Here is a 12,535-nt window from a genome sequence, read left to right as displayed (position 1 = left end):
ACCTCGGGGAGAAGTAACATTTTTGGCAATCTAAAGTCTGCCTCGGTTTTTACTGAGTTGAGGATGTTTGTCCCGAATATTCTTCCTAGAGGCAGTTTCCTCTCCCAGCATGTAGGACCCCATGAATTGAATCATGTGGTTGCAGGCAAAGAGTGAAGGGTGAGATCTGCTCGCAGTCTTTGTTTGAGATCAGGCCTTGCTAGGGGAGGAGCTTCAGCATGGTCCCACTGCCCTGGTCTTACACCATGAACTCTTACAGCACATGGGTTGTACCCAGGACACCATGCCTGGCATGCGTGTCCTAGTGCAGGGGAAGGGCTGACGTGCAATGCTAAAACTGTAAAAGTGAGAGGCAAGAACCGACTGTGTGTCTCATTCTTAATGTACAAGATTTGAGAGGTCTGCAAAGAGCAATTTGATCAATTCTTTTTCCCCCCTACTCATAGGCTTTGTATCCATTGATCACCTGCCTGTTGTGTGTCAGTCAGAAACAGTTTTTTTTAAATAACTGGCACGTTTTCCTGCAGAACTGTTTGTCACATCTAAAGGTAAGAATCCTTTTCAATTCAGGAACTGTTGCAAATTGATAACATTTATTCCGATATGTTCTCAGCATTCTCGTGCCAAATAAACAATGAATATTTGGCTGTTTAAAAGGACACTGTGAATTTTTTTTTTTTTTTAAATTAAATGTCTTAAGTCTTCATTAGTATTAAACTTAATAGTAAGTTTTTGTGATGCTACAATGCTGGAAATAGATGTGGCCCTCCTGGGGACCATCTGTTTTATTGAGTACAATCTTCAGGAGAAGTATCTGCTAATAAATGCTATTTATGCCAGAGAAAGTACAAACTGTAATTCTTCATGTGCAAATGATATGTGAGAAAATAAGTGGCTTCTCTACTCCTCTAAGTAGAATGTATAGTAAGTGCAAAGTTTCTCTCCTTGTTCACTTATTGAAGGAATAGAAAATTAATTGGGAGTCCAGAAAAGATATTATATCTACAGCCTGTGATATACATTTTCCAAATAAAAATTACAGTGTCCCTTTAACTCATGGCTTCAGTTGACAGCATTGTAAACATGAGTTGATGGATAAAGAGATTAAGATACTTAGACATTAGGGATTCGTTTTAGTGACTTTCTTGTAGCATTAATTGTTGTACATGTTCTTTCCTTAATTTTGATTAACATAGTTCATGATTTTGCCTAATGTATTGATTTTGATAATTTTAATAAATTCTTTGATCCACCTTCACAGTATTCATTCTGGTTAGGTATGAGTGACAATTCTGAAGCTTATTAGTAAAATACATAAACCAGCATGAAGTCAAAAGGAAACAGGTTTAGCTGCTTGGATTGTTTTTTAAGGGTCATTTTGTTTTCATGACATCTTTCACACTTTTCTGTTGCTTGTTGGGTTTTTGTATATTTTTCATCTAACGTTGCAGTTCTTTTGCAATATTTGCCTTGATTTTTGTTTTGTTGTTTATTTTGCTTATGGAGGCTGCTATTGCTTTTGTTTTTAAAGCTTTTAAGAAAATTCTTACAATCTAGGAGTTGCGTTTTTCTGGCATAATGTCCATTGCTGATAATGGATGTATTAAAACTATAAATGCCAGTGAGTTTAACTGGTAGTTGCTGAGCATGCATTTTATATTTTACTTAGTTTTGTTAACCACTAACAGCTTAACACATTTACTGTAAGGCTCTATTCAGCAGAAATTCTACATATGAATTTCTGCAATTCAGAATTTGCAGTGTTATGATGCTATGCCATCAGTGAGTTACTTAGGATATTTTATGGCTTGGTTTAATTTGGCCCACCAAACACTATTGGTTTATTGGGTGCCTACCTTGTTCAGAAACTTTGAGTTTAATCTTGAAAAATACACCCCCACTGTCCTCATGTGTCTTATGAATTAATGTGTTCCTTTGTTTCTGAAGCTAATTAAATGCATGCACTCTGTAATAAGTAATCTCATTAATTTATAAATCTGAATTTCACAGCAGTTTAGTCTTTTAGATTTCCCCTTCCCCATTTTATTTCCTGATTTCCTAAGGACTAAAGTTATTTTATTTGCGGTTACCTAAACGTGTAAAATGCAATAAGGATACCAAATCCATTGCCTCTAGTGTCTTTGTTATTTAATAAAGTAATTTTGAGAGTTACTGGGAGATACTTTAGAGTACTGAAAAGGTTCACTCACCGCTACCGTATTAGTTAAAATTAATAAATTAATGATTGAAATAACAACAACACTTAGACTCTGTCGCAGGGATATACTATGAAGAGTACAGGCCCGTTAGCAAGTCGCCAAGAGGTAACGTAGGTCATGGATTCATGGTGCTGGCTTTATTCCCTGGTGACTGCCCAGTGCAAACTCTTACGTAGCAGTGAACACCGTGTGGTCACACTTCGGTGACAGAAATAAGCAATTTCCCATTTGCCATGGTGTGAAAGCTCACATCTTCGCAGTTGCTCCTTAGTACCTGATGCACAGTGTATTCATACCCTGCCTTACCCTGCAGTATTTCAGTGCCATGTTTGTACTTAATAATGCTCCTGAGAGTGCTCTGAATCCTAATCCAGTACTAGCAATATTTATTGCCCTTGTAAACTCTTTGTACTGAGTTTCAGTGCACACTACCTTTAGTTATCCTGAAAGCAGGCTTATTGTATGGGGAAAACATCCTAGCCTTGCTGAAAGGAGGAAGCCTAGGGGTCTGGATCGATGCAAATAGCAGATGAGTGAGTTGTAAGAGACAGTTTAGACTGGGAGTGTACCAAAGGGTGTTTCTTGGTGTACATATAGCTGGCCTTGCCCCACAAAGCGGTCGGGATGCTGTTTCAGCATTACGCTCAGCAGGGCATTTCTTTACACACTTTACTGTAGGCAAAATTCTGAATTTGTTCAGCAGACAATAACACTGTGTCAGTATTGTAAAACGTTTTGCTTGCTTTTTTGACTAGTGTTTAGGTAGACTAATTCTAGCAGGTCTGTCAGAAAGCTGATAGATTCTTGGATGAAGCTGAGTTGTTGTGGTATTCTTACTACCTCTTATGGGGAGAGGAAGAAACATTTAAGAAAGCTGCTGAAATGGGAGAAAAATGTGTCTCTCATTCTGCACCACTGTTGGGTGGAAGAGAATAATTTTTTTTTTCCACAGTTTAACCTTAGTGTCTGTTACCACAAAACCTTGAAAGGTGGAGAAACATTTTCTGCCACTATAGCAAAACCTGTATTTCTACTGAATAGAGTCCTTACTAGACAGCTATCTGTTGTTTTTGTGCTTTTTTTCATCTAACATGCATGTGCCTTCCATTCTCATGTTTGTTATGTTTTGCTGTCTCACATTGCTTTATTTAGATGCCATCTAACAACAGTATCAGAAAACAAATAGAAACACTGCAGGTGAGTTAATATGTTGTTATAACTCAGTGAAACGTTGCTTTGTCTCATGTAAATACTTTGTTTTGTTTTTTATGTTAATTGTTGTATTTTGTGCTTTCCTTTCTCTGTAAAACTGCTATTAGTACTGTTAAGAAGCAACAGGACTAAGAATAACTAATGTTTCAAAGATCTTTTTTCTTGCCAGGGAGTAAAGGAGAAAGATCAGCAAATTATCTAGTATCAGTTTTTCCTTGGGGGTGAAAATGTGGTTTTGTGAGATTGAGTACCAATATCACAGCTGGTTTCCCTGAACAGCAGTGCATGTTTCCACTGGAAGTAACCTACCTATTCAGATGTATGGTTTTTTCTGTTAATTCATTTCAAAAAGTGTCTTGCATGCGAGCAAACTTGAAAACATTTTCACAATAAAAAAATGTGAAACTGATTTACTGTAACAACTTGCAGTGCACTAACTTGAAAGACTTTTACACTGTTGGTTTTGCAGGTTTTAAAAAGTAGAAATTGTTTTAGTTCAGAACAGAAGAAAAGTTTAACATCAGTATTAAAAAGTACTTTCTTCAGTAAGTGACTACATTTGACTAACATGGAAAAAATGCTGTTTTGTTTCTTGCCTTCATTGAGATGTTTCATTGACTCGTCTTAATGTGCCATGTAAGACCACTGTAGATTTGCTCTTAGTTTTTTGGCTTTGTAACAGAGACACAGTTCCTGACAGCTTATTCCATAATCTGATGATATAATTTACGTTAAAAGTTTAGGATTTTAAACAAAATTATGTTTGGGAAAAAAAAAAAAAACAACCCAGACAGAGTGCTTTAAAATCTGACAGGCATCAGTTAAAAAGACTGAAATTCAGCCAGGTTGGTGAATTACATAGCCAGGTATACTGTATTCTATTTGCACTACTCTCAAACAGAAAAGGAAATACTGACATATTAACAGCAAGTATACAGGAAGTGTGCCATAAATTAGACCCAAAAAGCCATTTTCTTCTAGCACATTTGTTTAGTTCCTCGTTACAGGAAGAAATAAAGAAAATTTTCAATGCTTAAGAAATTAGAAGTACTGCTGTATTTATTTTGTAATGCTTTTCAAAAGGTGAATGCCTCCTCCTACTTTTTTTTTTTAACAAAGAAGCAAACTTTGTCATAACTGAACAGAAGTAGCTGTATTCGATGATAAACCTCTTAACAGATGGAATGTTGTTAACACATTGTAAAATATCTGCTACCTATACAGTTTTTTTTATTAGATGATTGAAAGCCAATAGTAAATTTTTTGTTTTCTTCTGGACCTGTAAATTAAGCTCCCCTTTGGAATATCAGAAATAGGAAAATTGAAGCATTACTCAGCTCTAGACACTGCATTTCAGATAGACTTTGATAATGCATGTACCAATGAATTCACCAGCCTACTTTGAACATCAAGAACTGTTGGCCTGTAGATTAAGTATGATAAGTACTAATACCATGGTTTTTTGCTGTTTAAGTTGGTTAAAATCAAAGCTATCACAGTCTCATCCTCTCATACAATTATGCTTCTTCCTCACAGTAGCACTGCTGGTAAATTAACTGAACAGTGGGACAATTACCTGTCTGAATACTAACCAGGGACAAGTGTAACTTTTTACTGGTTAGTTTTTGTCCAGATCACCTTCCTAAATTTACCCACCGCCTAGTTGCAGGTGTGCTAATTCAGAGGTGATGGTGGGAACACATTGATGAGTGTGAAGGGAGGGTAGAACAGCATTATCACTGACATAAGCTGTGTTAGGTTATTCCCTCTCGTATTCTGATAAACAGTCATGTATGTTATTTGTCTGTGAAGTACCACTTTTGCCTCTGTGATTTTGCGATAGGCTCTTAGCCTTTCTTAAAGTAAGCTGCTGCCAAAACCAGTAGTCCCGACCCACCTGTGTTAAAGCCATCCAAATTACTCTCCTTTGTGTAGTCTTTTGCACAGACATGGCCATGAAATTATTTGGATCAACTTACTTGTGTGAGTTGGACTTCCTTACTGCTAGAGTCAACGCAAAAGGAGCAGTGAGATTGGGGAGGAGGGAACCAAGGATGAGACCATCTCTTTTCGAACAGTATGGTCTTGGATCCACGTACACCCTTTGTGAAATTGCACTCCACTTGTCCTGGGAGGACAAAGTAGTCTGTTATTCTGACTCATTGGCTTGTGTCAGAGGCCGCAAAATGTGAAATTAGTTAGGTTCAAGCCATCATATAGATATGTCTTGAAACAGAGGGACTTCACTGGAGGTGGGGAACGTGTGTTTTGGGGGTTCTTTTGTTGGGTTTTTTGTTGGTTTTGTTTGGGGGTTTTTGTTTGTTTGTTTGTTTGCTTAACTGAGAGAATACCTAAAAAGATGACAACTGGGAATCATTTATTCTGTTCATAAGCTCATACGTGTGGCCAATTCCAAGAATTTAACTGGACATCTCACTTCAAGATTATAAATACACCAAGAATCCCTAGTTGGAAAAGGGATTGCTGGAGTCAGTACCAAGAATGTTAGTTGCTTCCTGTTTTACACAGTTAAAGAGCTACGAGGAGCAAAGCTAAACTCCTAGTAGCAGCTTTAAGAAAAAAAAAATAATTATTTTTCATATAGTGCATAATTTAAACTGAATTATGCCACAAGATTTTATATTAATTCAAGAAAAAGCTAGCTTAATTGTTACAATAAAAATCCATTGGAAGTGAATAAACTCTAATACAGCCCACAGGAAATGGCTAAGTTGGCTGGAGCCTGGAGTGCACACCCAGAGAAGCATCCTTGTGTGGCTGCCCTGTTTTGCATTCTTCTGCACCTGCTACTGTCTGCTGTCATAAACTGAATGATGGACTTAGATTTTGTGCCTGATCCAAAGTAGCTACTCTGACGTTTTAGGCAAACTATAAGTTAGTTTGCTATAAAGTAGGTATTTGTTGCTAATGGCTTTCTGAGAAAAGTTCTTGGAAGCAGTACGCTCTTAGTGTTCATCTCAAGAGGAATATCTGCTTTTTCATTATTCCTCTGCTGTCAGAGTGAAAGATGCGTAAAATAATGTGGAATTACTAGTTAAATATTCAGGGAGTATTGGAAATATGCAATACAGGGTTGTTTTTATGAAAACACATTAAAACTTGTAGTCAGTATTAAACACATTGGTTTTCATTGTTAAAAAAATTTGAAAATATTCTCAAAAGTCAAAAAAGTCATAATAAAATTTTCTGAGTGTCTCACAGGCAACAGTAACTGTATTTTTCATTTATTTTACAGAATAAAGATCCCAAAATGTCCCGAGTTGCACTGGAATCTTTGTATAGGTTATTGTGGGTTTATGTTATTAGAATAAAATGTGAAAGCAACACTGTAACTCAAAGGTAAGTTCATTATGCAAAGGATTTTGAACTGTTGACTGGTGGGGGTTTTTTCCCCCCAGTGATATCAGAAGAGATCTTGAAGCCAGCTCTGGGATTGTCTAGTCAGGTAAATAGGGGAACAAAGACTTCATCTTAATAGAGAAAACCAAAAGAATTTGATTACTTTGATGAGGAGAAAGAACAGAGTCTACAATTGTCTTTGCAGGGATATGCAGGGATAGAAGAGGGCGGAGAGATAAGAAGCAGGAAATTTATTATAAAGTTAAAAGGCACTAATGGTACCATAAGAAATAGGGTATGAAGTGGCCATCACTAAGTATGGGCTGGAAATGAAAAGGTTTTCGTTATAAATTAGCATCATGAGTATTTGGAATAGCCATTCAGATTTTGCCCCTCCTCCTGACTATTACTAACTAGTTTAAAGCAGGATCTTGGTCACTTTATAAATGAACCCGTGATACTGTTGCCTGTGACAGTAGAGGGCTCTACTTTCTGTAGGTGGTCGTAACTGTCGTATGCTTCTGTATTATTTAGTAGTAACCCCCACGAACACACACTCTTCCAGATTTAAACTGTAACATCTATGCTATTATAAAAAGTTATTTTTAAAAGCTTTTTATTTCTTTTTGTTTCTAAATTCTTGTAGCCGTCTCATGAGCATTGTATCAGCACTTTTTCCAAAAGGATCACGTAGTGTGGTCCCACGAGACACACCTCTGAATATATTTGTGAAGATTATTCAGTTCATTGCTCAGGTAAGAATACATCTAGGTAGAGCTATAAGAATAGGATGAACATTATTTGGAAGAAATGTAAATTTAAGGTTAGTTTTTGAATATTTGTACTGAATTAACTGTCTTATATCTTGAATAGAATTTCCCCAAATATGTATAACAAAGGAAGTTACTAATTCTGTTTCTACTAGTGGCAAAATTATTTTACTTAAACTTCAATAACTGTTGTGTATGAACACTATGATGATTAATATTTACATTTGTATTGCACTGGGGTGTGTGTGTGTGTATATAAAATACACTAATATAATTAGTATATTACATTATAATATTTTTATAAGGACAAAGTATTTGAACAGTAGTATCCACTCATTTAGCCTGGAGACTAGCCTCTGTAGACCGAAAAAATATGCAATGCATGCAGTAGTGTGTAGTTAGTATTGCATCATGATTTATATTATTTTAGGTGCTTCTGTTTTCCTAATATCAATTATGATATCACAAGATAAACTCATTCTATAGCCTCAATCTATAGCCTTATAGATTACAGACTTGTTTTCCTGTCTTACAGATAGCTTGTCTGTGCCTCAGCTTCCAAAATGATTTGCTTCTGGTCATACAGGGATGAGGCAGGACACACAACCTATCACTGTTTATATTTGTTTCTTAGGGCTCCTCTTTTTATCACTAATTTTTAGTTATCTAAAACAGTTCAGCTCATTCATAGAAATGTGTTTGACCTGAGCAGAATTGTCTGGGAATTTTTTCAGGAGAAATGGTTCAACCGTATCAGGGGATGAGCTGTGTTGAATGAGCTGTGTACAATATTTTAAAAATAACATTATGTCATAAGAGTAAATAGGAAAAAAGGAATATTTTTTAAACTGTTTTATTTTTATTTTTTTAAACTTTTAAGACATGATACCCAGCACCTGTGCAAAGTCAAGAAATTAAACTATGCATATTAGCATATCAATCTATTTTCCTTTATAGGAACGTTTGGATTTTGCGATGAAAGAAATAATATTTGATCTTCTTAGTGTCGGAAAATCACCTAAAACCTTCACTATTAATCCAGAGGTAAAAAAAGCTCATTACTTGCATGCAGCGAGAACAGGGCATTGGGGGATTCTTGGGGAGAAAGTGGTTAACTATTTTTGAGCCAGGATGAAAGCAGATTAATGAATATATGAAGGGGTGTTCTGCTAAAACTAAAGAAGTAATTGTAGTTGTGCACAACTGCTGTTTCATTTCTGGTGAGTAACCTAGCAGCAGTACTAAAGTTCAGATTCATTTCAACAATAATTTCAGTAAGTATGTGTGAATTTGTGTTACAGTATTAACTGTAAAGCCTTTTTTTAGGGAAGTTGTACCTAGCTCTTATGGTTCAAAATGCAGTCTAACAGATGAGATGTTTAAGCAATGTCTGTCTTCAGTATGTCGTTCTCCAGATTCGTGTTAAGTCCTTTAGTGCTCTGTACTATAAAATATTCGGTACGTTAGCCCGTGCCAAGTCAGTTGCCTGGAATCAGAGTTGTGGGGAGGCACTGAAGGCTTAAACTTTATTCTTGTTATACTTTCATTACCCTAATATGTAACATTTAAATAATGCCTGTCCTCTTGGAACTGTACTGTTGTCTGTTTAAAAGAGAGGAAAAATGCACTTCATGTTTTGCCTCATCTGTGTTACTTTAATAATTTATTCTGTTTTCTCTTTCCTTTTTCTTCCCTTTTTTGCAATTGAAGAGGATGAATATCGGCCTCAGAGTCTTCCTTGTCATAGCAGATAGCTTGCAGCAGAAAGATGGTGAACCACCAATGCCAACAACAGGAGTTGTTCTTCCCTCAGGAAATACTCTGCGTGTGAAGAAAATTTTTCTTAATAAAACGCTGACAGATGAGGAAGCAAAAGTTATAGGTATATTGTATTCTTGTTTAAGTTGGCATTCCAATATGTGCATCTATGTTCTCAATCATTCTCAAGCAGTACATTTGTGTAACTTTATTTCTGTATTTATTCTAATTGTTAGCGAGAATCTAATGATAGTCTGTTTTAACAGCATTGCTTTGATTCTTTAGACAGTAGACAGTAGATTCTTTAGGCTGTTAGACAATATTGACCTTCTGGTATCTGAGACCAAATCCATGGCTTTTTTTGAAGTGTTTTGCACTGTGAAATTAGCACAAAGAAGCCTGAGTGCACTTAGTGTGGTAAACAGCATGGCAGTTTTTGTTCCCTTGATGTCACTCTAGAATGTCCCATATGTCCCACAGCTGAAGTGGAGTAAGACAGTTTTGATCCCTATGCTCTACTGATCTTCTGTGGATGAGGTAGTTGTCTCTAAAGGACTGTTTCAACATGTAAAATTTAAACTAGAACTAAAATGCTGAGAATTGAGAAAACAGAAAAGCAACTAACGGTTGCTTCCTTGTTTATGTTCTTTATGAAAGAATTTTCTACTTTAATGTAATACCTCCTACTACTCATTTAACATGCATTTCTTTTGACACTTAAAGTGTGTGTTTCATGTCATCTTTTGTACAAGAAGAAATTTGTCCTAAGCTGAATAAGTGGCAAATGTTTTAATGAAAATGTAAAATTAAATGAGAACAAATGAAAGAGGTGATCGGAACTCTTTGGCTTTTCAGGAATGTCCATATACTACCCTCAAGTCAGAAAAGCGCTAGATAACATTCTTAGGCATTTGGACAAAGAAGTTGGAAGGCCTATGTGCATGACTAGCGTGCAGATGTCCAATAAAGAACCTGAAGACATGATTACGTATGTACTGAATTACAGTATTTTCACTGTTGCAGTTACATCATATTATTTTTATGTTGTAATGTTGCAGATGGCATCATTAATGCATTACAGTTGTTGGCTTTTAACTTGACTATTAAATGAATGCTAATTTCATTCATTAATGATAAAAATATTTGTTAGCTCCTTAGTTTTGACATGAAATTGAAAATATTTGTGGTGTACTGAAGTAGATTTTCCTGTTGTTTTGTTGGTTATAAACTGTTTTTGTAGGGGTGAGAGAAAACCTAAGATAGATTTGTTCAGAACTTGTATTGCTGCTATCCCAAGACTGATTCCAGATGGCATGAGCAGGACTGACCTCATTGAATTGCTTGCAAGGTAAGGGAAATGAAATTCTGCTCTTAATGGATATTCCTTTTTAAATGCTGTGTGTGTAGGAGTTTGTCAGTCTACTATGTAGTGTGAGTCCACTGCATACAGAATCTGTTCTTCCTATTTCTTGCCCACCTTCTGCGCTTGGTCAAGTGTTACTGGTCAGAGTAGCAGGAGGTAAATTTATCCTGAAGATCTTGCACTTAATTTAGAGATAATTTTTTGAAAATTAAGAATTTACTTCTGTTGCTTTGTTTTTTGAACTTGTCTTATCTTTTTGTTACTACTAGCATACTTTTTTCCTTTTTTCTTTTTTTTTCTTTTTTTTTACCCCCCCCTTCTTCCTATTGCTAATATGGTAAATTATCATAAAGGCATCCTTGTTTGACATTACCAAAATGTGAGACAGGCACTTACGGGAAACTTTTTTTCTTGTTCTCTACTAATCCTGCTTCCTTTTTCCATTTTTTTTTTGATCCAACACTACCCATATTCTTCCATCTCTTATCTCAATTTAAATTGAATGTGCCTTATCAGTACTGATAAGTAGTTGAGACAACTGGACAGCCAGGTGTTTGCAGGTGGGTAAACTGAGCATTCAGTGAGAATATGTAGTTGTAGTACGTACAGACAGTCTTTACATATTACTAGAGTGATAAACCTTCCTCTTTTTAATTTTTTTATTTTTAATACAAGAATGGTCTTGGTGCAGAAATACAGGATAGCTTTTAGCTTTGAAATTGTAAATTCACTTGCATATAATGTGTTGAGTTACATATATTAAAAAGTTTGTAATAATGTGAGAGAATAAGATTTTTCTAACGCTTTTTCTTCAGTGTCAAGAATCGCATAAAAGACATGGAGTAATAAGTAATAATATGGTACTGGATAAGTTTCTTCTACCATAGCGGGCTGAGACATATTTTTAAGTATATATGCAAAGGGGTTTTTGTGAGTTTTTTCTCATATCCAAAGTAAAGCTGCTTTATCTGCAAAAACAATCTGTTCTTTTCAATTTTAATTTGAAGAAAACAACCTGTACATCACAGGTTGGCTGCCTACTGAGCTCTAAGGTGGTTGCTCAGATGCATGCAAAGGTCTGCCTATATGAAAGACTTAACCATCTCTCTTGCAAATTATTTGCTTATACTAAGTTTTGTGAAGTCTTGCATTATTTTGCTGTAGTAGTAGCGCCTTCTGTTAGTAGCCAGTTTCAGATGTATTCAGTGCAGAAAATGCATCTGTGTGGAAGTATTCTACATTTAATTTATAAAGGCTGGTTAAGAGTATGCCAATCTAGGGTGATGATACCAGTATTTTTTCTAAACAGGCTGACAATTCATATGGATGAAGAACTTCGTGCCTTGGCTTTCAATACTCTCCAAGCATTAATGCTTGATTTTCCAGATTGGCGTGAAGATGTTCTTTCAGGATTTGTATATTTTATTGTGCGTGAAGTGACTGATATCCATCCAACGCTTCTTGACAATGCAGTAAAAATGTTAGTGCAGCTCATAAATCAGTGGAAACAAGCAGCCCAAATGCACAATAAAAACCAAGATTCTCAGGTATTTCTAAATAAGGTCCTTTGGTGTTAAAACGTGGTTTGAATCTACATACAATTTGATTAGTAGGCTTTATTGATTTTGTTAACTAATAAAAATTCAGCTTACTTTCTTACAGCGCTTGAAGACTTTTAGACCTATTATTTTAAATCCGCATTTTTGCAAAAAAATTACTTTAATATTATTAAGTATTCCCTAAACACTAATTCATGGCCACATTTTTGCTCACATCAAAAGTCATCATGTGTAACTGGAAATATATTAAGTAGGAGTGGTTAAACAGTAGAACTAGGAAAAAAGCACCATTTT

The 12,535-nt window shown here is 35.7% G+C and overlaps 1 protein-coding gene across 8 annotated transcripts in view; it reads left to right on the top strand.

Moving 5' to 3' along the window:
* FRYL (FRY like transcription coactivator) overlaps positions 1 to 12,535 on the top strand; it is a 178,014-nt gene that overhangs the window by 96,887 nt on the left and 68,592 nt on the right. For 5 of the 8 annotated variants that reach the window (XM_072863010.1, XM_072863007.1, XM_072863005.1 and 2 more), the window contains 9 exons: positions 447 to 548; positions 3,372 to 3,416; positions 6,688 to 6,791; positions 7,438 to 7,546; positions 8,519 to 8,605; positions 9,272 to 9,443; positions 10,175 to 10,307; positions 10,560 to 10,667; positions 11,992 to 12,229. In XM_072863010.1, coding sequence (XP_072719111.1) covers positions 447 to 548; positions 3,372 to 3,416; positions 6,688 to 6,791; positions 7,438 to 7,546; positions 8,519 to 8,605; positions 9,272 to 9,443; positions 10,175 to 10,307; positions 10,560 to 10,667; positions 11,992 to 12,229 — 1,098 coding nt within the window. The remainder of the gene's footprint in view (positions 1 to 446; positions 549 to 3,371; positions 3,417 to 6,687; positions 6,792 to 7,437; positions 7,547 to 8,518; positions 8,606 to 9,271; positions 9,444 to 10,174; positions 10,308 to 10,559; positions 10,668 to 11,991; positions 12,230 to 12,535) is intronic. The other 3 variants (XM_072863006.1, XM_072863009.1, XM_072863011.1) reach the window with 1 other exon arrangement.

Source organism: Ciconia boyciana, chromosome 5, assembly GCF_034638445.1.
Source record: "Ciconia boyciana chromosome 5, ASM3463844v1, whole genome shotgun sequence".
In the NCBI taxonomy this organism is placed as follows: Eukaryota; Metazoa; Chordata; class Aves; order Ciconiiformes; family Ciconiidae; genus Ciconia; species Ciconia boyciana.
The sequence above is the reverse complement of the archived record's forward strand: the minus strand, read 5'-3'. Positions and strand labels throughout refer to the sequence as shown.